Source organism: Talpa europaea (assembly GCF_964194135.1).
Source record: "Talpa europaea genome assembly, chromosome: X".
Classification (NCBI taxonomy): Eukaryota; Metazoa; Chordata; class Mammalia; order Eulipotyphla; family Talpidae; genus Talpa; species Talpa europaea.
In genome coordinates this window covers 3,585,533-3,609,337 of record NC_140081.1, presented here as the reverse complement: position 1 = coordinate 3,609,337, position 23,805 = coordinate 3,585,533, and the positions used below count along the sequence as shown (strand labels likewise).

Genomic DNA, 23,805 nt, shown 5'->3' with positions numbered 1-23,805 from the left:
ATCTCTGAGGCTGCACAGGGCGCTGACTGGGAACAGGGAAAGAGGTGGCTCCAGAGAAAAGACACATCGCCCGCCCAGCTCGGGAGGCCTATCAGGCTTCATGGTGATGAAAAAATTAAAAGGTTATTTTTAAGCCTTTTATGCTTGATGCTTAAAAAGAAGACGTCCTAGGCTTATAGGAAGCTTAGTCCCAGGGCATCGTTTGTGAACACGAAGTCCTGTCTGTGGCGACACTGGCTGTCCTGGGAAGTGGGGTTCGGGGGGGCCTTCGCCACCCCCACAGCAGTAGTCAGCTCACGTTGTTTCCTTCCAGTCGAATGTTAGCATTGGGGTTTGTAACAGCTGCACATGTGAAAAATGATAACCACTGGAATCCAAGAGCAAAAGAAGGAAAACAGGAAGCTCTAAGAGACCGCTCGGGTTAGGTCATCTAAAAATAGATGGTAGCAGCTTTTTAGAATCGAATTGCTCTCCCAATAAAGAGTGATTCATTAAAGAGTTGATATGCTGGTCTATTAATTGATTCAATCAGAATGAATCATGTCCTGTATTTTATTTCATTTTATTTCACAGCAGATCACGTGACGTTCTTGTGTCCCTGCTGCCGTTTAACCATACGACTTCTGATTTCCATGTGGAAACGAATTCAAAATTGATGCTGGTTCAGAAAACATTTTTTATACAGAATAATACAAATTCTTCATATCTCTTAGTTAAATTGCATGGCAACCCAAAACTATTTTTTTAAAGCTTTCAGAACTTCGTGAAATTTCCTTCTTGTGTCAAAGAGAAGTCACTTTTGGGGGGAAAGGTTTAGAAATAGCTCCTTGGTTCCAGTTACAGTTAATGTGGCTCCTAATCAGAGCACCCTGGGAATAAGCTTTACAGTGACATAAGTCGTCTGGGAGACAGATTTCTTTTCCACAGGAAGTTTTCAGATTATGCCATATATTTACTGACATCAAATCTGGGGATATTTCTTTATGCTGAAATCACATCATGCCAAGTGTTGTTCTCTCTCTGACTCTGTTACTCTGTGACAGCTGTGAAGTTGCACTATATGGAATAGTCGATACAACTTGAGTTTGCATCACAGTAGAAAAATCAAGTATCAGTTCTCATGGGTGGAATTCGCTAAGTAAATGTGTTGAATGAGAGAGAACCAAGGGGCTGGGTCCCAGGGCAAGAGGTGGCAGGGGCTAGCTCCCCCCGGATGGCGTGGGTCACAGCACAACTTTTGGTCTGCTTGCAAAAGCAGTGAGCTGAGTCAAAATGTCAGCAAGCAGCAGGAAGTGAACGGTGTCCTTAAAGAGACTGCCGTACTGCAGTGGAAACCATGAGCTTGGGGTGGGGTGGGCCAGGAGTGGACAGAGGAAGCCCAGTGCCAGAGGTGGAATTACTTTGGGTGAGGATGAGGGCCAGGGCGGAGCTGGGGAGAGGCCGGGGATGGTGGCATGTGGAAGGAAGAGGGGAAGCTTGGGGGCCGGGGTGGGGGGTTCTGTAGCTGGTGTATCAAATTAAGAATTTGCAGAGGATGGTCTGCTGAAGGAGGAGGCGCCAGCCCCCCACGTGGGGCCAGCGGAGAGCTAGCTCCCTCACCTTCGGGCAGCCCGGGTCATTTGGATCCAAGGCATGATTTCAATACCCTCACACAGAGGAAGTCAAGTCACAGGGTTTATTACTTGCAGATCCCAGAGAGCAGCGGGGATGGGGGCATGTCGCCGTGAGCCTCGGGCAAGGGCAGTCCTCTGTCCCCAGGTGTGAGCACGCAGGGGATGGGGAGCAGGGGGCAGACCCACGACCGACATGGTGGTGGGGGCCGAAGTCACTAACCATCCTCAGGCTGGGTGCTCAGGGTTATTTTAGCAGGCGCCCCGAGAGGAACAGAGCGGGAACTTCTAGTGGGACAAAGTTCAGGCCCTTATCTAGATGTCCAGACTGGGGGGCGTGAGCAGGGCTGTCATGCTGCCAGACGCCCAGGCAGCAACTCCAAAGAGATGTTTTTTCACGGCAAGGGAGGACAGAGTCGGATGGCTCGTTGCCGCGGACATCCTGGTCGCCCAGGGTGAGGGCAGCCTGGGACTCGGCTCGTGAGTCGGGCAACGCCAGCGGAAGACAGCCACGAGCAGGAGAGCGGGCCCTTGCGGCAGCGGGTTCCTGCCGCCTGGGAAGGTGGAAGTCTGGAAGTGGCAGTCGGGAGCAAAGAGGATGGCCGCCACCCCCCAGCCCCACTGTTCCTGGGGAGCAAGAGTAGATAGCCACTGCTGAGCACAGCAGGCGAATAGCCTCCTTCGTGAACACCCTGGGAGGTGTTCAGAGATTAGAACACAAGATACCTTGTCCCTGACCCCAGCACGGCGCTTCTTGGCTAAGGCCTTATGGTTTTCAAATCCTATCATTGACTTTATTGGCCACTGTCAATGGCCTGTGGGTTCCTTTTTCCCTCCTGATATAAGAGCTTTAAACCTACAGATAAGCTTGGGAGCCTAAGACTTATGTGCACATCAAAGGAGGTCTGCTCCATAGACCTGTGGTGAGCCCTCAAATTCACAACAGCCTTATTTTGAGCAGCCGTGCTATTCAGGGAATCCAGTCTTGAATTTTAGAGACAAGACACTGCACTGTGTGTTTAAAGCCTGGAGAGATCTCCCTTCTGAAGTTTGTAAAAGACCTCAGGAAAAAGCAATGAGAAATGAAAGACACGATATTAAGACATGGCCAACAAAGAAGAGACAAACTCAGCCCGGAAAAAAAAAAAGGCCGAGAGAGAAATAAAAACCTGGTAGAGGTGGCGATCTCTCTTGAATGGAAGAGAAAGAAAAGCTGGGGGGAGAGTGACTGGCTACTGTGTGTTCAGTTATTCCAGCAGACAACGAAAGTGAGACTTTCAGGTATTAAACATGACAGATTCCAAAGGACGCTAGTTTTCTCCTCTTTTTCCCAGGGATATTGAAAATCTGTCAACAAGTCTGGTTGGTTTTCTTTATATGGAAAAGTCAGCTAGGAGAGGAATCAATAGTCCCCATCTCCTAAGTGACATTTGCAGTGTCACTTGTGACATTCATCAGTGTCCTCCTGCCATTAGTGTCCCCTTACAGTTTGTCTGTTCCATGTGGCTGTCAGCCTCACCGCCCACGTTTCTAGCCGTTCCCCCAAGTAAGTAAGAGGATGTGACCCCCAGACATGAGAGTGCTGATCCACATAACCAATCCCACCCCCCCCACAAGCTGCACAGCAGGCGGTCTGGTGGCTACCCCTTTGCTTCTCATTTTGCAAGTGGAAGAAAAGGCCTTTTGGCAGTACTGAGTGGTCGACTGGACCGGGCTACACTGTCCACGTTGATTACAAAAAGGAGAAATGCCTAAGTAGTCTGTTCGTCTGATCGTGTGCCACCTAGCGTGTTCATAGAATGTTGTAAACATCCCCTGAAAATCCTAAAATGCTGAAGCTTTGATTTTTCACTTGGAAACAGTCTGCATGTTATGCTCGAACCATTTCTGCTTCTCCTGTAGACTCAGCCTTTAACCCAGTGAAATTAAAAGTGTTGCCATGGATCAAGGAGGAAAACCTTTTAGAGCCTCTTTCCACCTGATTTACTGTTAGCTTTTTTCTTTCAAAGAACAAACAACCTTAGAATTGTTTTCCTTTGATCATCCTGGTTTTATGTATAGGGGTTATTACAGCGAGGGGGAGCCTGGCCTCTCATTTGTAAACCTAATGTTGAGTCTACAGGAAATAATGCAATTATTGTCATTGAGTATAGTTATTAATGCTTTTCAGCACAAACCTACCGTAGCACCAATTCAGGGTCTGGCCCCGAGGGTGGGCGTGCGCAGTGTCAGGGATTGGCGTGCAGCTGCACATCTCCAGACAAAGCTCTGCTTTGCAGCGCAATGCTCTTGCCTCCAAGTTGTCCTTCCGGGGGGCTTAATGGATTGTAATCTGGAACGTCCCCTGGATATTTAGTGTAAGCATCCCCTTCTACATGCAAAATGGAGAGTGTGGAAAGGAGGTTTGACTCTACTAAGGCCTTGAGGCTGGCAGCCTCAACCCAGCTGGCAGGAGGCTGCATGGGGGCCCAGGGGCACAATGAAGAAAGAGCAGATTTCTTCCCAAGGGAATCCTTGGTCTTTCAGATTATCATTTCCTGTGCTGATTCTTTTACTGGAAGCTTCCAAGGGTGTCCATCTAACTGAATTTCAGTCTTCACTTCATGTCTCTCGATGATCGCACATGAGGGACACTGTTCTGCTTATTTACGTATCTGAGTGTCTACTCCCCCCACACGCTCTGAACCCGTCAAGAGCAGGTACTAGATCCGACCTAAGTCCCTCCCCTTCCACCACGTAGCTTTACATGGCACACAGTAGGAGTTCAATAAATGTCTGTTGGACGAAGAGATAAATGCAGAGGCTCAGGTCCATCAACTCTGGGGGCTTTCGAGACATGTACATCAAAGACAGTTGGTCAAACTGCAGTCAGCAGGGTCTATTCTAGCAGAAATGCCTGATAAAGTTCCTTCCTCTGAAACGTTCTTGCGATGCATGGAGAGGCGCTAGAGGCCTCCGCCTCTAAGCCCCTTGCTCCTTGTCCATGCAGGCTTGCTTTCTGGAGACAGAAGCTTTGACCACTCTGTACTCACGGAAGTCATCTGTGTGTTTGACCGGGGAGTCCGTTCTTCAGAGAGCAAGTCATGTGCCTGGGTCTGGCCTTCGATCTGTAACATGACAGAGTCTGCACAGCATCGCTCTTTCTCTGACAGGGAATGTTTCTCTTTTGCTTGCAGAATTCACCCCGCAGGCATTTGGGATGCCCTTATCCCAAGTCATCGCCAACGACCGGGCCTATAAACTCAAGCAGGACTTGCAGAGGGACGAGCAGAAAGACGCATCTGATTTCGTGGCTTCCCTGCTCCCATTTGGAAATAAAAGACAAAACAAAGAACTCTCAAGCAGTAACTCATCTCTCAGCTCCACCTCGGAAACACCAAATGAGTCAACATCCCCCAATACCCCAGAACCGGCTCCTCGGGCCAGAAGAAGGGTGAGTTGGCCAGTGTTTTCTCTGACACCAATGCTAGGACAACTATAAGGTCATTCTTTGATCTGTGCTTGCGTGAAAACTGGAAATGTCCCTCTGTCAACAGCCCCATTCAGGCAGCATGTGCTCTGGCCGTATGGCATCTGGCACAGCCTCAAAGCCTTTCCCTGGCCCCTCTCAACGCTGCCAGTGCCCCTGCTTGGTTACCCTTGCCCCACGATATCCTGAACATTCTACACCATCATCACCATCGCTCCTGCAGGAGGCTTTCGGGCTGGGCCAGGTATTTTTGTTCATCTCTTCATCTCCCAAGGGGATTTGCTCCTGGCTTTCGTAAACAATATTTCTCCTTTTTTCCTTCCACTATAACCATCTATATCCACACATATCCATATATATATATATATATATATATATATATATATATATATCTCCACACTCCTTTAAATTGATGCTAAAACAACACAGCACCGTTTGTTAAATGAGTATGTTGTTTGGGGCACTGTGCTATTATTTGGTACTTTAAATTTAGCATTTCAAGCCAGGAAAGCTGAGTTTTCAGGCAAACTGTGTCGATGATGGCGGAGTCCATTGTTAGGCAGTTCTAGAACTTCCCAGGTTGCTGAGAGAGCGTCTGTCCTTTGCCTGTCACTTGGAGACCCCAAATCTTTGTCATCTCCAGCCATTGTCGACCGCCACATTTAAACCCCAGACACTTCTAAAATCCACACTTCCCAAGCAGCCTCGGGTGCTCAGGACTGCTCCATGGTGAAGGGGGAGCAACTGGTGTTTTTTGAGGCTTCAGCTGTATCTCAAAATGAACAAATGACACCATGATGGAACATTTGAATTTGCACGACAGAGTTGTCCTTCCAGTCCTGTCACTGGCTCTGAGACTGCGCGAGTAAAGCCACAGTTCCAAAATGCTACGTTTTCGTGTAGCATTCTGGGAAGCTGAGGCCCAGACAGCACCCCTCCCAAATGCCCTCTCCTCTGCCCAGGCCCTGCTAGGCGTGCACAGCGTCATCCTCCCTGCCCCTTCCCCTCAGCCTTCACCATCCCGAGCTTGCCACCCACCCCCACATGCCGGAACTCTCATCTCTTTGCTGAGGGCTTGCCTTGGTGGCCAGATGCACCCCCAAAGATGAGAGGTGGCAAGTGCTTAGGCTTTCTTGTCACCTCCCTGCCTCCTCCAGAAGCTGCCCTTTGTCAATGATGCTGGGACTTGGGGTACTGACAGCCCAGCTGCCTCATACCTTAGCAGGGATAGTTAGTTCTGAGGTGCTTGATCTGCATTTTCTCCCAGAGGCCCCCAGGCAGTTGAGCCCACAGGGGTCACAGGCCCCGGGGTGCTCTCTTCAAGGGCTGCCTTCCCTACCATTTTTCCTCCCCTGCCCCCCACAGGTGTCTCCTGGGACCACTTCTAATAAAGTCTTCTGTGCTGCTTGGGGCGGGGGCAGACTAAAACTGTTGTATGGAATCCTCCTATTTTAAAATATACTTGTTAGAGTCACAGGTTTTTTTTTTTTTTTCTATTTACTAGATTTCTCTCGCTTGACCTCATTTACAGTGTATGTGATTTTTGTCATGTTTCTAGAAATGAAGTGGTGGGCCAAATATGCTAATGATGTGTTTGCCATCTCCTGTCTCCCATTTGGGAAATGTCTATTGTTGAAAGTAACTGCTGTTACCTTACCTCGCCCGCTAGTCTGATTCTTTCCAAAGGTGGTGTTTTTTTTTTTTCCTTTTGATAGATAAGCAGCATAAATCAAGCAGGGTTAAATCAAGCAGGCAAAAGCACTTACTGGATAGCAGCTGTTTTTTCTTTACTCCGTCTGCACTCGTCATTCTTGTGTATGTATAATTTGCAGGGTGCAATGTCAGTGGATTCTATCACAGATCTTGATGACAATCAGTCTCGACTGCTAGAAGCTTTACAGCTCTCCTTGCCTGCTGAGGCTCAAAATAAAAAAGAAAAGGCCAGAGATAAGAAACTCAGTCTGAATCCCATCTACAGACAGGTCCCCAGGCTGGTGGACAGCTGCTGTCAACATCTAGAAAAACACGGTAAGCAGACCTGTCTGTCAGCCACCCAGCACTGAAGTCTGTCATTTCTTCACGCATCACCCATTTAAGCTCCTGATTTCGAGTCTGTATTCACTTGATCAGGCTCTGGGCTGAAATTTCCTTCGTGAAGAAACTTTACAGATGTGAATATTTGTTTAAGAGATCACTGAGCTAACCGAGATTGGAGGGAGGGTTCGACTTGATGGCATTCAGACTGCTCAGCCCCCAAGTGTCCTCAGAGGTGACCCTGGAGGCAAGGGCCTGGGGAAGGGCCAGAGCCGGTGGCCTGGGTCTGTCCTCAGGACTCCTGCCAGAGCTGAGCCGCTTTTCTCTTTTATTACACACTAAGGTTACCCGCGGGGCTTCCTTTCCCAAATAAGAGTCCAGCTTCTTAAAAAAAAGAAAAGATTTGAAAACCATTCCTTGCATGAATAGGAAATACCTTGTGTTTGACAGCAGGTTTTGATCTTGCTGCTTGCGTTTGTGTGGAAAGGTGTTCATTTAAGCTTTCTTCTCAACCCTTTTGGTGACTCCATTACAATTCGAATGTTGGTTTAAAAATGTTGCATAGTTTCCTAAAAAATATCTCTGAAATTGAGACCCCTTTTTAGATATCCAGCTGCCATTTCCACACTCTCTGGCTATAGTATGAGCATGCATTTTATGGACACAAGAAAAGTTTTTTGGTTGCTTCTTTACTATAAAAATAATGTGTTTGTTGTAATAAAGAAAAAAGAAACAGAAGAGCAAAGAAAATTCTAAGGCTGCCCTCTAGACATAACTACTATGAACATTCTCATCTATGTCTTTGTACTAAAAGTGGGATTTGATTTAAAAAAAAAAACTACACCTCCTAACTCATTGCAATCACCAGATAACATCTGGGTGACTTCATAAAACTACTATGTATTGAAATTTTATTTGTTTATGCAAAGTTTTATGTGTGTGGATGTGCACATTAGTCTCTGCCTCTTCTCCTTGGAAGGTAAACTGGAGGTTGAGAAAAAGGTCTTAGTCATTTTGAATTCCCAACACTTAGTATCATTACAACACAATGGGGCTGTTCAACCAGCATTATTTGAACAGAATTATTCCTAAAAAGAGCTTAGCAACTGCACAGTTCAGGTCTGTGAATCCAGCCTAGATGTCACTGAGATAGAAGAGACACATCCTTTTATTATATAACTATCATCTTTCTCTATAGAGGGTGCATGTTGGTGGTGTGGTGTCAAAATTCGGTTCCTAAGAGCTTATTGGTAGGAAAATCCAAAAGGAAGAGCTCTATCCCCACTACACATTTGTCCAATTTAAAATAAAGGGGGAGGGAGGACAAATGCAGAGAGGCAACTAAGTGTTTTAAAGAATAAATGTAAAAACTCCCATTCCAAACATGTAACAACCCATGCCAGGTCGAGTAACTTTTTGTGAAAGTAAACTTAGTAGGTCCTTTTTATTTCCTTTTTAAAAATAAATTTTCATGATTCATAATTTGTAAAATAGCATTTCCTTTAAGTTTGTTGAGAAGCAGGACAGTTCACTTTCGTTTTTGGAATAGTTACAAGGCTACTTAGGACCTTTGGGGAGATAACCTGGGTAGTTTAAGAGACCTTGTTCCTATTCCAGGTTTCTGTGGTTTTCCACCAAATAGCTCTGGGAAAATCAGAGACAATTTGAATTCAGACAGATATTAATTATGGTCACTTTCAACCAATGAGGGAAAAAGCAAACTTCAAAAACAACTCTTTCAGATGACTTTGTTTGCCAGTTTCAAAATGAGAGCAGATCATTTCATTCTCTCCAAAATTCGTATTGGTCGGTTATCTTGTTCACCACCATTCATGTTCACCACCCTTACCCACTTACATTTCACCCAAATAAACGCTCTCTATACCATCAGGTCAGAATTCTTCAATTTCCCAGAAACACACACTTCAACCAAAAGAAAACAGACAACTCAACAGAAAGTCAAATTCCATTATGTTTCTGGAATTTAGGCTGATTTTAGGGTGGGGCCTCCTGCTTATTATGCCTGCCCTCATTACTTGAGTTCCCCACAGCCAATTTCCATTTCAGTTTCTGATGAAAAGAAGAGAAAGGCAGCGATCTTGTTGATTCCAGGACAGGACACAGCACTGTCACGTCTCCTGCCTTTTTTGATGTACACCTGTTTTTCACCAGTGACTATCTTAGGTTACGGTTCCTGAATCCCTACACTGTTTCTTTTTGAGGAAAATTCTGGAAGGCATATATTGGAGAACAGCATCGGCTGTCTGAAAGGTATCACTTGATGTGCCTAAATGTGAATTAATTACACAAACATAAAACAGCTTAAAATCAATTGAGAGACATGGGAATTATAGCAATCGATTATTAAGTGGTTATTTTTTTAATCACTGTCACTTTTACTGAGTGGAAAAGTACTATAATGGAGGAAATAATGTCACAGCAATCGGGGCGTTTCTTAACAGCCTAGAGGAATTCTGCCAAACGCAGTCCCACCTGTGCAGAAAATGCTTCCGTGCGATATCTCACTTCTGTAGAAATTTCAACTCTTCAGAAACCAACCGAGAATAAGAAAATAAATGCTGCCAATATTAAAATGTCTATGACCGGCTATTATATTATACACAATTTTGCATAGAAGAAGACTCATTTGGTTTGGTCGGGGCCTACTTCTCTGTATACAATAGTAGCTGCCCTTGGAGTCTGCGTATTTTATATGCATCAATTAAGCGAGTCACTGCACAACTTCTGAGGCCCATACTTAGTTTTGGCTCATTTTGGAAGTGAAGAAATATGTTTCTGTATTTGATATTTGATCCCAGATAAACTGGCTATCCTGTTCCCAAGCTCCCAGAGAGGTAGCAACAATACATTTGACTAAGGGTTGGACTCAGTTGTGAGGCAGACAAATTGATGGCAGCAAGAAAGAGGGTACAAAAGTCTTTTGAAAATAGCTGTGAAGCAAAATCCCAACCAAGGACAAAGCACCAATGCTTGTGAAATCAGCCACAGCGAGGCTCTCACCATGATTCTCTCCAATTATTCTGGAACTTCAGGACAATACTTATAAGACAGAGAACTGGTCAGTTAGATATCTATAGATGTTATCTCTTCTAACTAAAAAGTCCCAGGAAACCAAATATAAAAGTCTTATACTTAATAGATAACCTGGCAAGACCATAAAATAAATATTCAAAAAGATACCCATTGGCTTTGTGAGAGCAATAATCAGTTTTGTCCTTTACAACAGAATAAGGCATTCATATTAATATCAAAACTATAATCCCCCAGAATACCTGCAATAAGAAGTAAGAAACTGCAATGATTGAAAACTGCAACACTCTACCAAAAGACATAAAACATGACTTAAACAAATGAAGATGTTTACTTTGTTTCTGCATGGAAAGAAATAATATTATAAAGACTCAAATTCTTTCCAATTTTAGTGTATATTATACTCATCAGTGGCAAGAGAAAAGAACCAGATAAAACAAGATTGAACAAAACTGCCCCCCCAATCCCATTTACCTACGGGAAGTCTGAGAGTTATGCCTGCCTGGATTCAGGCCCAGCTGGGTCCAGGATGTAAGTGGCGCCGGGAGCTTGTACGTCCTGTTGCCGGCCTTACGTGCACCACCTGTCTCGTGTGGCTTCAGAATGGCCTTTGGCAGCTCCAAGCTGGCATTGTCCTCCTGTCTGGGTAGCCGAGTGAAGAGAAAATGAAGCGCCACTGGAGATTAAGTGCAGCCGCTGGCCATCAGCAGACGGCCAACGGCTTGCCTAGGAAAGGGGGGCGCACAGACATTGTGTGACCTGTCCGGGAAGTGCATACATGGCAGCTCTGAAATTTCCTTGCTCCTCAAATCAACCTGTATCAGAGAAAGCCTTGGTCCTAACTATTTCTTCACAAGAAATAAAGGGGAGAGGGGAACATATAAATGCCCCCAAAGAGTGTCCAAACCCCGACTGTAGGGAAATCTGCAGTAGGAAACCAGTGTCATTTCTTCATCAAACTAATTACAAAGAAAAATTATAAACAGAGAGGGGCAAACATGTAGCTTGAGGAGCTGGAAGGCATACTGACCTATCACAGCTTGTAAGCCTTATGTTGACTGGAACATTAAAAATATTAAGGGGCTATTGTTGAAATGCAACATGTACAATAGTGATAGGATTTGTCTTAAGACACCTAATTTTTTAGAGCAGGGTTTCTCAACCTGACACGACTGACATTTTAGGTTGGATAACTCTTTTTTATTCATTGACCCCATCATTCCACTTCTAGGACACGATCCTAAGAAAATCAGGAATGTTAACTAAGACCTGTGTGCAGAGTTTTTCATTAAGGGGTCACTTAAAATAGCAGAGCGAGTATGTGGCGGGGGGACCTATTCACCATTCCGGGGGGACTATGAGGTGAATTGTGGTACATTCATGCAATAGAGTATTTTGAATCCATTTTAAATGACATTTACAAGGAATTTTTACTGGCAGAAAAACATTTGTGGCGATAATGTTGAGCAAAAGCAATAGTATTCTTTCTTATCTGTCTGTCAATACACATGAATAGTATGATTTCAGCTTTACATAGAAAAAAGGCAGGAAAGAAAGAAACCAAAATATTAAAAGCAATTATTTCTTCATCCAATATTTTTAAAAATATATTATTTTTCTGCATTTTATAGACATCGTTTAAGAAATACAAGTTTTAATTGTGATCAGTAAAACTAGAAATACCTATTTCAAAATTTGATGAACTAAAAATTCATATAACATTCACATTTAAGTAATTATTCTGAGTAATGAAGGAAATTTTATTTTTCACATGGAAGTAGGTGTAGCAATACATATTCTCACATAACAGATTTTTCTTTTTTAAAAATTTGTAGTAATTTTTGAGGTCAAGTTGCTATTACCTTGTGTGTTGTAGAGCACGGGCAGCATCTGTTCTGCTTCTATTTGATTTCCTGCAGGGTTTCAAGTCCGAAAACAGGATTTTGACTTTGTTTGCTTATTTGCAGGCCTCCAAACAGTGGGAATATTCCGAGTTGGAAGCTCAAAAAAGAGAGTGAGACAAGTAAGTGGAAAGTGAAGATTGCATTGGCCGTTCACTAAATTTTCAATTGCATCACATTGTGTAGAGTTCCAGCTTATGCAGATTCATGTCTGAATATCTTTTCTGTACCCTTCAACCAGTTATAGTATAATTGAATCCCAAGAGTCAAAGGCACAACTCAGAAGCTCAAAAAGTTGTGGTAGAGTTAGGATCAAACATTTGGTAGCAAACTGTCTGGGGCTTTCCATGTTGTTTACAGCCATACAAGATAACTTATAAACCTGCTCTTGAAACTGTAACAGCAGGAGAATCAGAGAGTGTGAGGATATCAGAGACAACTGCATAGCACCGTCACTCAGATGCCGGGTGATTCATTCCGTTACCAGCCTCTGCCTATAAGATGCAATTTTATAGCTTTGCTTCCTCAAATAACTCTTAGGAAGTTTCCATGGAAGTATTGACCCCCAATTTATTTTTTCCTGTAGACTGTCTCCCCTAGTTTCTGTCAGCCCTGGCAACATTCTTGCAACAGAAGTTTGACATGAGACCTTCAGGAATAGGTGCCTTGACCTGGCCAGGCGCCTGTGTGAGTGGTGACTTCGTTAACAGCAAACTATCCTTTGAGAAAGGAATTCATTTGTGGGCTGAAAGAAAATTAAAATGTTCTTTTCCCTCATGGATTGAACAGAAGAAAGTAAGGAACTCAACTTAAAAAATGAAAATAGTTGTTAGTTGGGATGAAGCTGAAGGAATGACAGTTGCTCCTATGATTGAAACAAACTGAAAAAAAAAAAATCTGCTCATATAGCCTTTTTGTCCAGATAACACGGGCTTCGAGAGAAGTCTATTTTCTGTTGGGTTGCTTGGTTTTTATTTTTAATAGTCACACCGGAGACTATTGAACAGCATCTAACATTTCACAAGAAGGCTTGCAGGAAGGAAGATAGTGTGGTAGCATTTCTAAGGCCTCTCGCCTGTGTAGGAGTGCAGGCTATTTTCACCAACAATACCTCACCGAAGCTGCCCGCCAGCATGAGTCTCTCTTTTACCTACTTCTTGCAAGGCATAGAGTGATCCAGGAACTTCGTTCAAGATCACACACACCCTTTAACCAGTGATGCATTCAAGAGAACATCCTTTGGAGCAAGCTCTTTGCACTGTCCATTCTCCCACATGTGTGGGGACTCAGAAAAGCAACATGGTGTCCTGGATGGTTCCCAGTAGGAGTGGTGTTGATGGAAACCATGAGCTGCTGAGTCAGTGAGCCATCCAGGGGGTCGTGGCTCTTCTCCTCAGGTAGAGGCGGTGCGTGTCAGCTTCAACGTGTCAGTTTTATCTATATCCAGCAAGGGGGAAACCTTTGCATGGAAATTTATTTGATTATCCAATGAAAATGTAATTGATGACTACTGGATTTCTAGTATGAAATAAGTTCCAGTTCACCACTTTATCCAGTCATAGCAGCCCCTGTTGTTCCTCAAAACAGCAGTCACGAAATGAAGAGGTAGTCACTTGTGAGAATACCAGGTGATCGCCAGCCCCTTTCAGCCTCGTAGTTGGGCATGGGCAAGGCCCTTGCCTCTTTATTCACCACCATCTTGGAGAACCTGGACCAAGGCCTGAGACTCAGAAAGTGTCTTTGGAATAAAAGGATGAATGAATGATCCACCAAGTAGACTCTTCTAGAAGCTTGTTGTATAGAGTAGATTCGTAAACACACCTAATTGCTTCTACAGCAGAGAACGATAAGAGCAGTTGGGCTGCCAGCGATGAAGGTAGGGTGTAGAGTTAGGATGCCCCTCTTCATGCTGTTGTGGTTTCCTGTTGCTGTGAATGCTACTAGGCAAAGTATGATGATAGAGGCAGGGAATCCTGGGAATTGTTCATAAGGCTATTTGAGCAAGTCTGAGGTGCCTTTTAGTCATTGTCATCTATTAAGCCACAGTCACAAATGGCTTATCGGGCCTTTAAATTTCACTGTTTGCAGGAAAACCTCTTTGCTTTCTTGTTGAGTATTTCTGTAAAATGTCAAAATTCCAGTGCGGTAGGATTGCTGACACGCAAAACTGCTCTATAACAGATTTGGTGCCCCCTCCCACATTTACAGTTGACCTAACCCCTGAGCTCTTCCAGCATTCTGGAGGTCATCATCCAGCCCCTTGCTTGCATCATTCACAGGAAACCCGCGGAGGCTTATTTAATCACACATGTAAACATATATATGAACACGTTCATATATGCTGGGGGGGGTGCAGAGCTTCTGTGGATGGAGGCAAGGTGTGTTTGCGTCTCCACAGGGTCTGCACACACTTCCCACTGCTGCCCACTGTGTTGTAGGACAGGGAGAGGGGCAGCCCAAACCCCGCAAACCTGTCTATTCTAAGTGGGTTCTGCCATCCGCCGCATCAACACAAAACATAGGAGACTTTAATGGGAAGGAACTTTAATAAAACTAGGAAACAATACAGGTAAGGCAAAGAGTCTAGTTTCTAAATGAAGCACCCAAAGTTACCCGTCCCCTTGTGGGTAAAAGTCCATTCATATGGGATCGGCCCAGAACAAGGCCCCAAAGCCTGCTACAAGTCTAAAGCATCTTCCAGTGGGGACCCACAGCAAAGGGTCACAAACAACCGGACAAGTCCGGAAGGAAAAGAGCAAAATCAACATCAAGATAAAAGCTGCCATGGTCACCTCCCCACGGGTCTCACCCACATCTGTGTCACCCAGTCCACGACCAAAAGACAAGCGCAGTTTCTTTACGTGTCTCTAGGCTCTACGCGCCTCCTCCAGGTCTCCTGGCTCCATCCAGCTTCCTTCCTTAGTCCCTTCTTCAGCTTCTCCTCTTCCTGCTCAGCTCCACCCTCCCTTGGGTGGGGCAGGGAACCTCCCCCTTTCCTGGGGACCACCCTGTTACAATTGCATGCTGGGTCCCCGCACTTCTTGGGTGGGCCCTGAGGCTGCGGGCGGTTGTGACTTCCGCTCAAACCTTTCTCTTTCCAGTTACGTGAGGAATTTGACCGTGGGGTTGACGTCTCTCTGGAGGAAGAGCACAGCGTTCATGACGTGGCTGCCTTGTTGAAGGAGTTCCTGAGGGACATGCCGGACCCCCTTCTCACCAGGGAGCTGTACACGGCCTTCATCAACACGCTCCGTGCGTACCGTGGCCTCTGGCGGGGCTTGGCCTCCTGGGGTCCCTGCCTCCGCAGAACCCTGCGCTGGTGTTTCCCCACGACTTTTCGGTCCTTATTTGTTGGGCTCTAATGAGTGGGCTGATTTGGAGAACTGTCTGAGGTTTACCCTGGGGAGAGTTAGCAAGAAGAAATTTGCAATAAAATGAATGAAGTCACCAAGAGGACCCGGGAGGCTGTCAAGTGACCCCAGCAGAGTAGAAAGCGCTATAAATGGCTGCTTTCGAGTAATTTAGAGGGTTCTCAGTGAGTCGGTGCCTAAATATGACTTTGAATTTCTAGGACAAGAAAGGCGAGGGCCCTGGGCCCGGGTGAGACAGGGAGGCAGGCCGCGGGGCCGGGAGCGGGCCGCAGAAGCCATCACCCGAGGCAGGGCTGTCGATGTGGCTGCCTCAGAGCTGTAGATACAGCTCCTGGGGAGGGGGGAGAAGAGCGCAAGGGACCGGAGAGTACGCCACAGCCCTGTCAGCCTCCAGATAGCGCTTCCTGTGATGCCAGGATTGCAATAGGGTCACGGAAGAGAGAAGACGCAGCCGTTGTGCCGTGTCTCGGTTCTTGCCCACGAAAAGTCTATCCCGTGTGTGTTTATTGCTCAGGAAAAGAGCCTCAAATCTGTTAGTAACTCAAATTTTAGCACGTTCCCCATTTCCATTCTTGTTACCAAGTATTTTCCAAGAATGAAAGGCTGCAATCCTTGAAGCCATGAGTCAGGGAGCCCGGGCGCTCTGCCCGGCTCCGACGCCGCCTCTAGATGGCGCAGCTCCCAGGTCTAACTTCCTCCTTCCTCGTCATCCCCCGCAGCCCAACAGCTACAGAGGTGGGAGGGTGGGCGCGGAAATGTGATATGACCTGCCTTGAGAACCCCTTTCTGAAGACAGCTGAGAGTGGGGCTCTCCTCAGAGCTTGAAGAGGCGAGTTCCCCAGTTACTAACCGCGAGCCCCTCTCTTGCCTTGCCTAGTGCTGGAGCCAGAGGAGCAGCTGGGCACCTTGCAGCTCCTCATCTACCTGCTACCTCCCTGCAATTGCGACACCCTCCACCGCCTGCTCCAGTTCCTCTCCATTGTGGCCAGGCACGCCGAAGACAACGTCAGCAAGGACGGGCACGAGGTACGCACCCTAGGCTGCTTCCTGCCCCCCCCCCCAAAGGGCCAACTGCCCGTCTGGTCACATTTCACCTGGAGGAAATGACACCTCCCCTGTCCCGACTTGTGTGTGTGGGAAGAGTAGTGATGAAAGCGGGTTTCCCCAGAGGGACAGCTCGCAAGAGAGCTTAGGCCGTTCCCCTCCCTGTATGTTTCAAGGGCACTTCTTGAATAAGGCTGCCATTTTCCAGGATGGTGCTTTACTCAAGGCTGCAAATTTCCATTTGTGAAGAGGACAATGAGCAGCAGAGGTGCTTCTGTCATAAAACAACAGCGTGATGGAGGTGGGCGGAGACTGCTGTCCTTGTCACTCCTCCGGCTGCTGCTTTAACTTAGCTGCTGCATCTTATTAACTCAGTTTATCCCAAAAGCTTCCACCTTCCCAATAGCTAGAAATAGCTTCCATGAAGTGGCAGAAGCTCCAGGAAAGCAAAAAAACACACAGCCGTCTTGACAGAAGTGAAGGTTACCAAGTGAGGAAATAGTGGTGATGTACGACGGGGAATTGGCTTTGTTCATAGGATACTGATGCCTTGTAAGGGCCAGGGGGGCTGAATCTTTTCAGCCATGAGTCTTTGGAAGTGTCAGGGTGCAAAAGAAGTCATCCCATACTCCCTGGATTCTTCGAAGCTGGCAATAATCAAACAAGCATCAGACAGATTGCAGATTGATAAGAGAAAAAGGCAAAGGATGTTTAATGGTCTCGCGGAGACCCAGCAGGACTTGAGCAACTCAACCATGTGGCTTCAGACCCCATCGTAAACAGCTGAGCTAGGACTCGGGAGGCTGCGGGGATAAGGGGAAGGTCATTTAGGGAGGCTAGCAGGGGAGGCACAGGAGACACAGGCATGCAGATAAGTTCTGCCCTCTCCACTGCAAAGAGACCAGGTTGGGTCTTCCATTACAGATCCTTACAAAAGTGTTCCTGTAAAGGTGTTTTTCAAAAGCGACCTCTACCCAGCGTTCAGAGCCCCTCCCGTGAAATCAACCTTTTGCCAAAAATATATTTTGGGATAGCAGAACTTCTGCACTCTTACAGAAAGATTCCACTAGGGCGATACAATCCATGCTGTGGATTGATTAGACAGGAAGAGAGTGCGTGAGGAGACTTTTGTATGTATAGCAATATGGAGAGCAGCAATTCACCTAAGTGTTCCTGTGTAAGAATGGCCTTGGCAATTAAAGCATGTATGTCCTGAATGCCTACCCCGAGTTCCTCCAAACGAGTGAGTATTCTTCAGGAATGTTCTAATTATTGTTCCTGGGATGTGGTGGCATCTAGGAGATGGAGGAGGTGAGGGCACAAAGGCAAATAGAGAATTAGGGCACGCAGTGTGGAGTCACTGTAGAACTTTCGAGAAGATAGGATGAACACAGCCCAGAGAAGTTAGAAATGGCTTCACCTCAAAGAGTGTGTAAGAATTGAGCAAATGGAACGATAACCACAGCGTAGGGTTGGGAGTTAGCTAATATCCCTTCTAGAAGGGAATAGTAGAGGGACAGGAATGAGAGAGGTTTTTTGATTTGTTGTTATTTTAATTGGTTTGGCTTAAGCAGGTACAGACAGAAGACAGCATGGGCAGAGTGTAGGGATGCAAAAATCCAATCAGAAAAATAGAGTGAAGGAACAAAACAGTTTTCAGCTTTTTCTCTGACCTGTTTATTAGTCGACGCTAGATGTGTTCTCTTTGTTGGGTGGTTGTTAGGGATGGCTACAGAGAGGCGAGGCAAGCCGGAGTCCCGAGAAGTTCAAAGGCTTATGGGTTCTGCCAGCGCCTGCCTTGCTGTGTGGCCTTGTGGTAAAACAGAGGAAGAGAAAGGAAAACAGTGTTGGGGGAGGGGGAGCTGAACTTCTTCCTCCATAAAATGAATATAATTATTTCCTGTCTACTAGGTGCTTAAAATTTAGTGCATCATTAACTAAAGATGCCTAAAAGAAGGGCATGAGAGAAATTGTTGACTAGTTAATCACTGCTTTTCTTGGGGAAAAAAATGGTATTTTATCAAATTGTGGTGTTTTGCTATCTTGTGTTTGTTTTGTTTTGTTCCATTTTGTTTCATTTGCTATTTGCTTTGCTCCTTAGGGGAAAAGAGAAATTTGCAAATGTAAGAAAGATTTCATTTCTTCTAGAAAGAATACTGCAGGAATGTAATTGGAACCTCTTGAGCAGTGGTTTTACAGGTTGCCCAAGAACACACACACACACACACACACACACCCCGGCATTGCATGGCAAATGTGGTGGGAATATGCATGTTTGGAGTGAGAGAGCCATAGTTGACCTCCAGTTCTTCAAAGAGACTGTGAGGCAAAAAAACAGAAGTGGTGGCCCAGCCCCAGAGAGCCGTGACCCCGAGCTCGGAGGAGGGGTCTGCCTCCAGGCAAGGGAAGGTGGGCTCAGAACCCAGGCACCACCAGGCCTTGCTCTCCTCACCTGGTGCCCCCGGGCTTTAAAGCTCCTTTTCCTGTTTCCCCAAGCGAGGGGGGGGGGCAAGCGAGGGTCCACAGTGGGGCGCAGGGTGTTGAGGACGAGCACAGGGCTCCTTGGCTTCTCAGCTGCACCACCTGCTGCGTGCGGGCTCCTCCATAGCTTCCCTCACCTGTGAGACAAGAAGTGCAGCTGCTGCGTGAGCTTAGCGTGAGGAGGAATGGAGGACGCTGTGGGAGCCCCGCGGGCAGCACCTGTCCGTGCTCAACTGCTCATAAAAGATCAGGCTGCTTGTTAGGCCGAGATCAAACTCTGCCTGGCGTTGGCTGGCTGACAGCTCAGCAACGACTGGCCCCTGCGCCTTCCGTCACCTGGGCAGCGCTCTGGGCCGGAGCGCGGGCGCAAGGGCGGGAGCCCTCTGGGAGCAAGTCTCCGTTCCGGGTCCAAACACCAACAGAAACGCCTCAGCCCAGCACAGCAGCGTGGCCTGCCGCGGGGGGCTCTGGGCAACCGGAGGGCAGATTGGGTTTCCCTTCCCAGAATAGCAGCAGGAGGAGGGGAGAGCGGAAACAGAGTTCTGGATTGTCCTTGTACTTAACATTCCTTTGAAAGAAAACAAAATCTTCTATTTGTTCATGTTGTGAAAACGAGAAAACCCTGACAGTGCTTGGAGAGGGCCCGGGGAAGCGCCCCACGCCCCGGTGTGCGCTAAGGGGAGGACTTTGAAAACAACACCTACTGGATTTTATCCTGAGCCCTGCATCTCCAGGAAAAGAAATGAAAAATTAAATGAGAACTAGTCAAGTTTCGTATAAAACAGAGAAAAATAATATCTGAACAGTCAGACACCAAGGGCACCGTCTTTATCTTCCCCAGTGTTTACCGCCGAGTGAAATCATTTCACTCGGTCACAAACCTGAAAACTGCCTCACCTTCTAAATATAATGCACCCCATGGCCCATGCTGGGCTCCCCAGGACGAGGGTGGGGCTCAGGAGGCTTTGTCTCAACTGTGGATCAGAACTCTTGAAATCTGTGTGGTGCACCCAGGTTCTTGTCAGAGACGAGGCCGATCTTCCCAGGCAGAGAATCCCCGCCCAGCAGCCTCGTGCAGTACTTCTCCAGACAGTCGTAGATTTGCCACTAATTTTGGCAAGAGAAATAAAAATCAGCCTATGCCAGTGGTTCTCAACCAGGGGCAATTTTGCCTCACAGAGGACACGTGGCAGAGACTCCCGCCGGGCCCTCACCATCTTTCCTGGAGAAGCCTGTGGACAGTGAGTTTCCTAGGACACCTTCTTGCATTTTACACGTTTCAGTTCTTGCAGATGTGTTCCCGCCACTGTGAAATTGCCCCCAGCCCCACAGCTCTGCTTTGCAGCCTAGCAAACTCTTTTCCTCCCTGCGAGTTTTTGTGCAAATAATGCCACCTCTTTAGAGTGTCCCTGGGGGCCTCCAGAATGGACGGCTTCGTGTTCTGTTCTCACTACTTGTAACTGAGGTTTATTTTCCCTCAGAATGTGAACCCTTGAAGAGAAGGACTGAGTTGTAGTCGTTATTGGAAATTTTTTCAGATAATTATAATCCATGAGAAACGTCTAGCCTGTGGTAGGTGCTGATGGAGTGATGGGTGACAGGATAGATGGGGAAGAGGTGGATGGATGGCTGCTTGGATGGCTAGACATCAATTTTTTTTTAAGAGCCTACAGGATAGAAAGTTCCTATCATACCACCTTCACCATAAATAACTTAGAGTTGGAAAAATCTACTCATATGCTGTTGAGATGACTGATGAGTTAAGCCCTTCAATCCAAGATACAGAAGCGAATGGGAAATGGTGATTTTCTTCATCTATCTAAAAGAGATGATGTGATCCTTGCAGAAAACCAAAAGGAGCGGGAAAGGTTTCCATCGGTTATGGAACCACCCAGCATTATGAAGAGCAAAAATAACCATTCTTGTGTTCTCTTCTACAGGTCACTGGGAACAAAATGACATCTCTGAACTTGGCCACCATATTTGGACCCAACCTGCTGCACAAGCAGAAGTCATCAGACAAAGAATTCTCGGTGCAGAGTTCCGCCCGGGCAGAGGAGAGCACAGCCATCATCGCCGTAGTGCAGAAGATGATCGAGAATTACGAAGCACTGTTCATGGTAGGTGGCCCTTCCTGCGTGACAGGAGTCTCGTCAACTGCCGCTTAATGGCCTCTTGGTGGGATAATGAAATTCACACACACACACACACACACACACACACACACACACGATGCTCGTTGACCTAATTCAGTGAAAGCTAAAGCGTTTCAATAGGAACAGAAATGTCCCTAACTATGATGTCACTGTGAGTTCATGATCCACGTCTAGACAAAGTATCCAAATTATCAATTTCATCTTGTTCTCCCCTAAACAACAGTCATGTATGTCTCAGAGTCATTTAATTATTAATAGAGCAGCGTCCTTAACCAAAATATGGCCAAAACCTTTCTTTTGGGCATTCCATGTGACGTGGTGAACTCATAGCCATCCTCAGTGATGACCCCTCCTCCAAGGTCAAGCTTCATGTTTTCTTTCCCTCCTGCATGAAACCTCACCCATCCTCCCCGTGTCCTTCTCATGTCCTTTTCCCATGTCACTTCTCTGTCCCTTGAACCCCATTATTGTTTATTGATGTGTGTATTACTCAACATTGTATTACTATCATTAGGACTATTTCCCCTTGTGGATTATAAATGCATTTAAAACATGGGCTCGTGTCCTTGTTATCTCCTCTCTGTATCCTCTGTACACTTTTGGAAGGCCCTCCATCTGGCAGGCACTCAATAAATATTTTTTTGATTTGTATTGAATTACCAGTTCCTGTTTTCCTTCAGAAAACTGCATTGCTTGCTCCAACTTCCCTTGAAACATCAGAACAAATGCCAACTCTCTTTCATTTCTGCTCACCACTCATATTCCATGTCAGAATTTACAGGAACTTTCTCTGTGTGTCTCCTCCTCTGTCTCTTGTCATTTTTGCAGACACTCACCATAAAACATACTGGTTCCATTAGAGCTTTCAGGCTTGTCAAGTGTGCTAGATCCCCATTTTCAATCTCCTTAATATTTTATCTGCACTTTTCAAGTACCTTGCCTTTGATTTGTTTCCATGCTGGTCTTATAGCAATTATTTTTGGTACATTTGGTTTAGAATCTTTGCCTTCTATGTGTTACCTATGTGATTATAACCACGTCATTCAATACTCGATAAGCATAATTTCAGCTTCTGTGAAATGAGAAAAATAAAAATAAGACCCATTTTCCAGGCTGGTTCCCAATCCGATATGTGAATGCATTCTGCAAAGTGTAAAATTCTATGCAAATGCTAATTAATATATTAACTGGGCAAAAAGACAAGAGTTGTGTCAAGTCTCAGCAATTCAGCACTGTAGACAGAAAGGGCCTGTTGACAGTCTAATCAGATGTCTGGCGGACAGCCTGCCGGCTGGTGGTTCAGGAACTCCAGCTATTTGCATCTGAAACTGTGCCACCCTTTAGGATTTTGTGGGGCAAATCTAGAAAGAGCATCTTTTATGTCCAGCAAGTCCGGGGGCCAGAACTCAGCCATAAGGCACACTTGCCTTCAAGGGATGCTGGAAAGTGGATTCCCACAGGATGCCCAGGAGGAAGAGCAAGCGGCTCTGCTACCTGAGTGAAAGCCCACTGAGATAGAAGGGCATCTGGCTCCACTCGGGGCCTCTGTGTTCATGGCCCACCTTGGCCCACATGCTCATCAGGATGAATGAGATGGCTGAACTTACTCACCTCTTCATCAAGTCTGAAGTCACATATCGTTTTGCCGAGTAGTCTTGGTATTATTTCATGCTCTCCGCATTTTTTTTTTTAACTACTACCTCTCACCAGTCTTACTCAATTCTGTTCTCTAAATTCTGTGTCCTAAGCAGGTTCTTAATGTGAAAGCACAAACCTCCAGGCATTTCTCTCCCCCTCAGGTAACAACTCTCTCCCTGGCCCCTGGAAGTACAGGCACTGCCTTTTGCGTGGCGGCCTTCTCCTCCCGGCTCCCGCCGCCGGGCTACATTCTCCAAGCCTGACCTGGGTTTGCTGTTCTCTGTGGAGGCTGATTCTGGCCTGCCTTTGTGCCCCTCACTTGGGCTCTTTACTTCTCTTGAGACCTTTCCTGGCCACCTTGTCTAAAATAGAGCCCCTCCCACCACCCTCACACACACACACACACACACACACACACACACACACACTCTCTCACACTCACACCCGCGCTCCCTTTCCTGCTTTTTCCCCTTAGCACTCACCGCCTACCATAATGTGGGGTTTCTCTGATTCCTCTTGTCTGTGGTGCATATCTCCACTCGAGGGGAAGCTCCATGACAGGACGAACCTTCCCAGCTGCCCTCCTCGCTGCATTGCGCCGTGCCTGGCATGTGGGAGAGACAACGGAAATATCGGGTGAACTCGTTAGCTCATGAAGGACTCAGTGGTGGTTCTGTGACATCTGATTTCCATACTTCCACTCCTTACTCTTTATACCAACAGAAAGGTCTGGGCATAGGAGAATTAAAGATACCTTTTACAGAGCAAGTTCACCGTTAAGCATCCTTGATCTCCTTCGATGATGGAAATTATATCTCTATGTATCGAGGGAAGGACAGTGAAGTGGGATAAAGATCCCCAACTTGGGTCAAGAAAAAGACAACTGGCTCACAACCACCTGGTGGTCGCTGCAGTCCCAGTTTGCTGCACACTAGCTTCTGAGCTCCCCTTAGGCTTCTGTTTCTTGCCTTATCAAAGGACTAGGTTAGAATGAGTAATAACCAACATCCCCGCTCTTCCTAAAATCTGCGTGGTTCTCGGCCCTAGCAC

The 23,805-nt window shown here is 46.3% G+C and overlaps 1 protein-coding gene across 2 annotated transcripts in view; it reads left to right on the top strand.

Annotated features, from left to right (window-relative positions):
• Positions 1-23,805, top strand: part of ARHGAP6 (Rho GTPase activating protein 6) — a gene marked incomplete at its 5' end in the record, with an annotated part of 377,711 nt that overhangs the window by 329,359 nt on the left and 24,547 nt on the right. For both annotated transcript variants that reach the window (XM_084258737.1, XM_084258738.1), the window contains 6 exons: positions 4,787-5,043; positions 6,912-7,107; positions 12,132-12,187; positions 15,167-15,317; positions 16,314-16,462; positions 20,902-21,081. In XM_084258737.1, the coding sequence (XP_084114863.1) occupies positions 4,787-5,043; positions 6,912-7,107; positions 12,132-12,187; positions 15,167-15,317; positions 16,314-16,462; positions 20,902-21,081 (989 nt within the window). The remainder of the gene's footprint in view (positions 1-4,786; positions 5,044-6,911; positions 7,108-12,131; positions 12,188-15,166; positions 15,318-16,313; positions 16,463-20,901; positions 21,082-23,805) is intronic.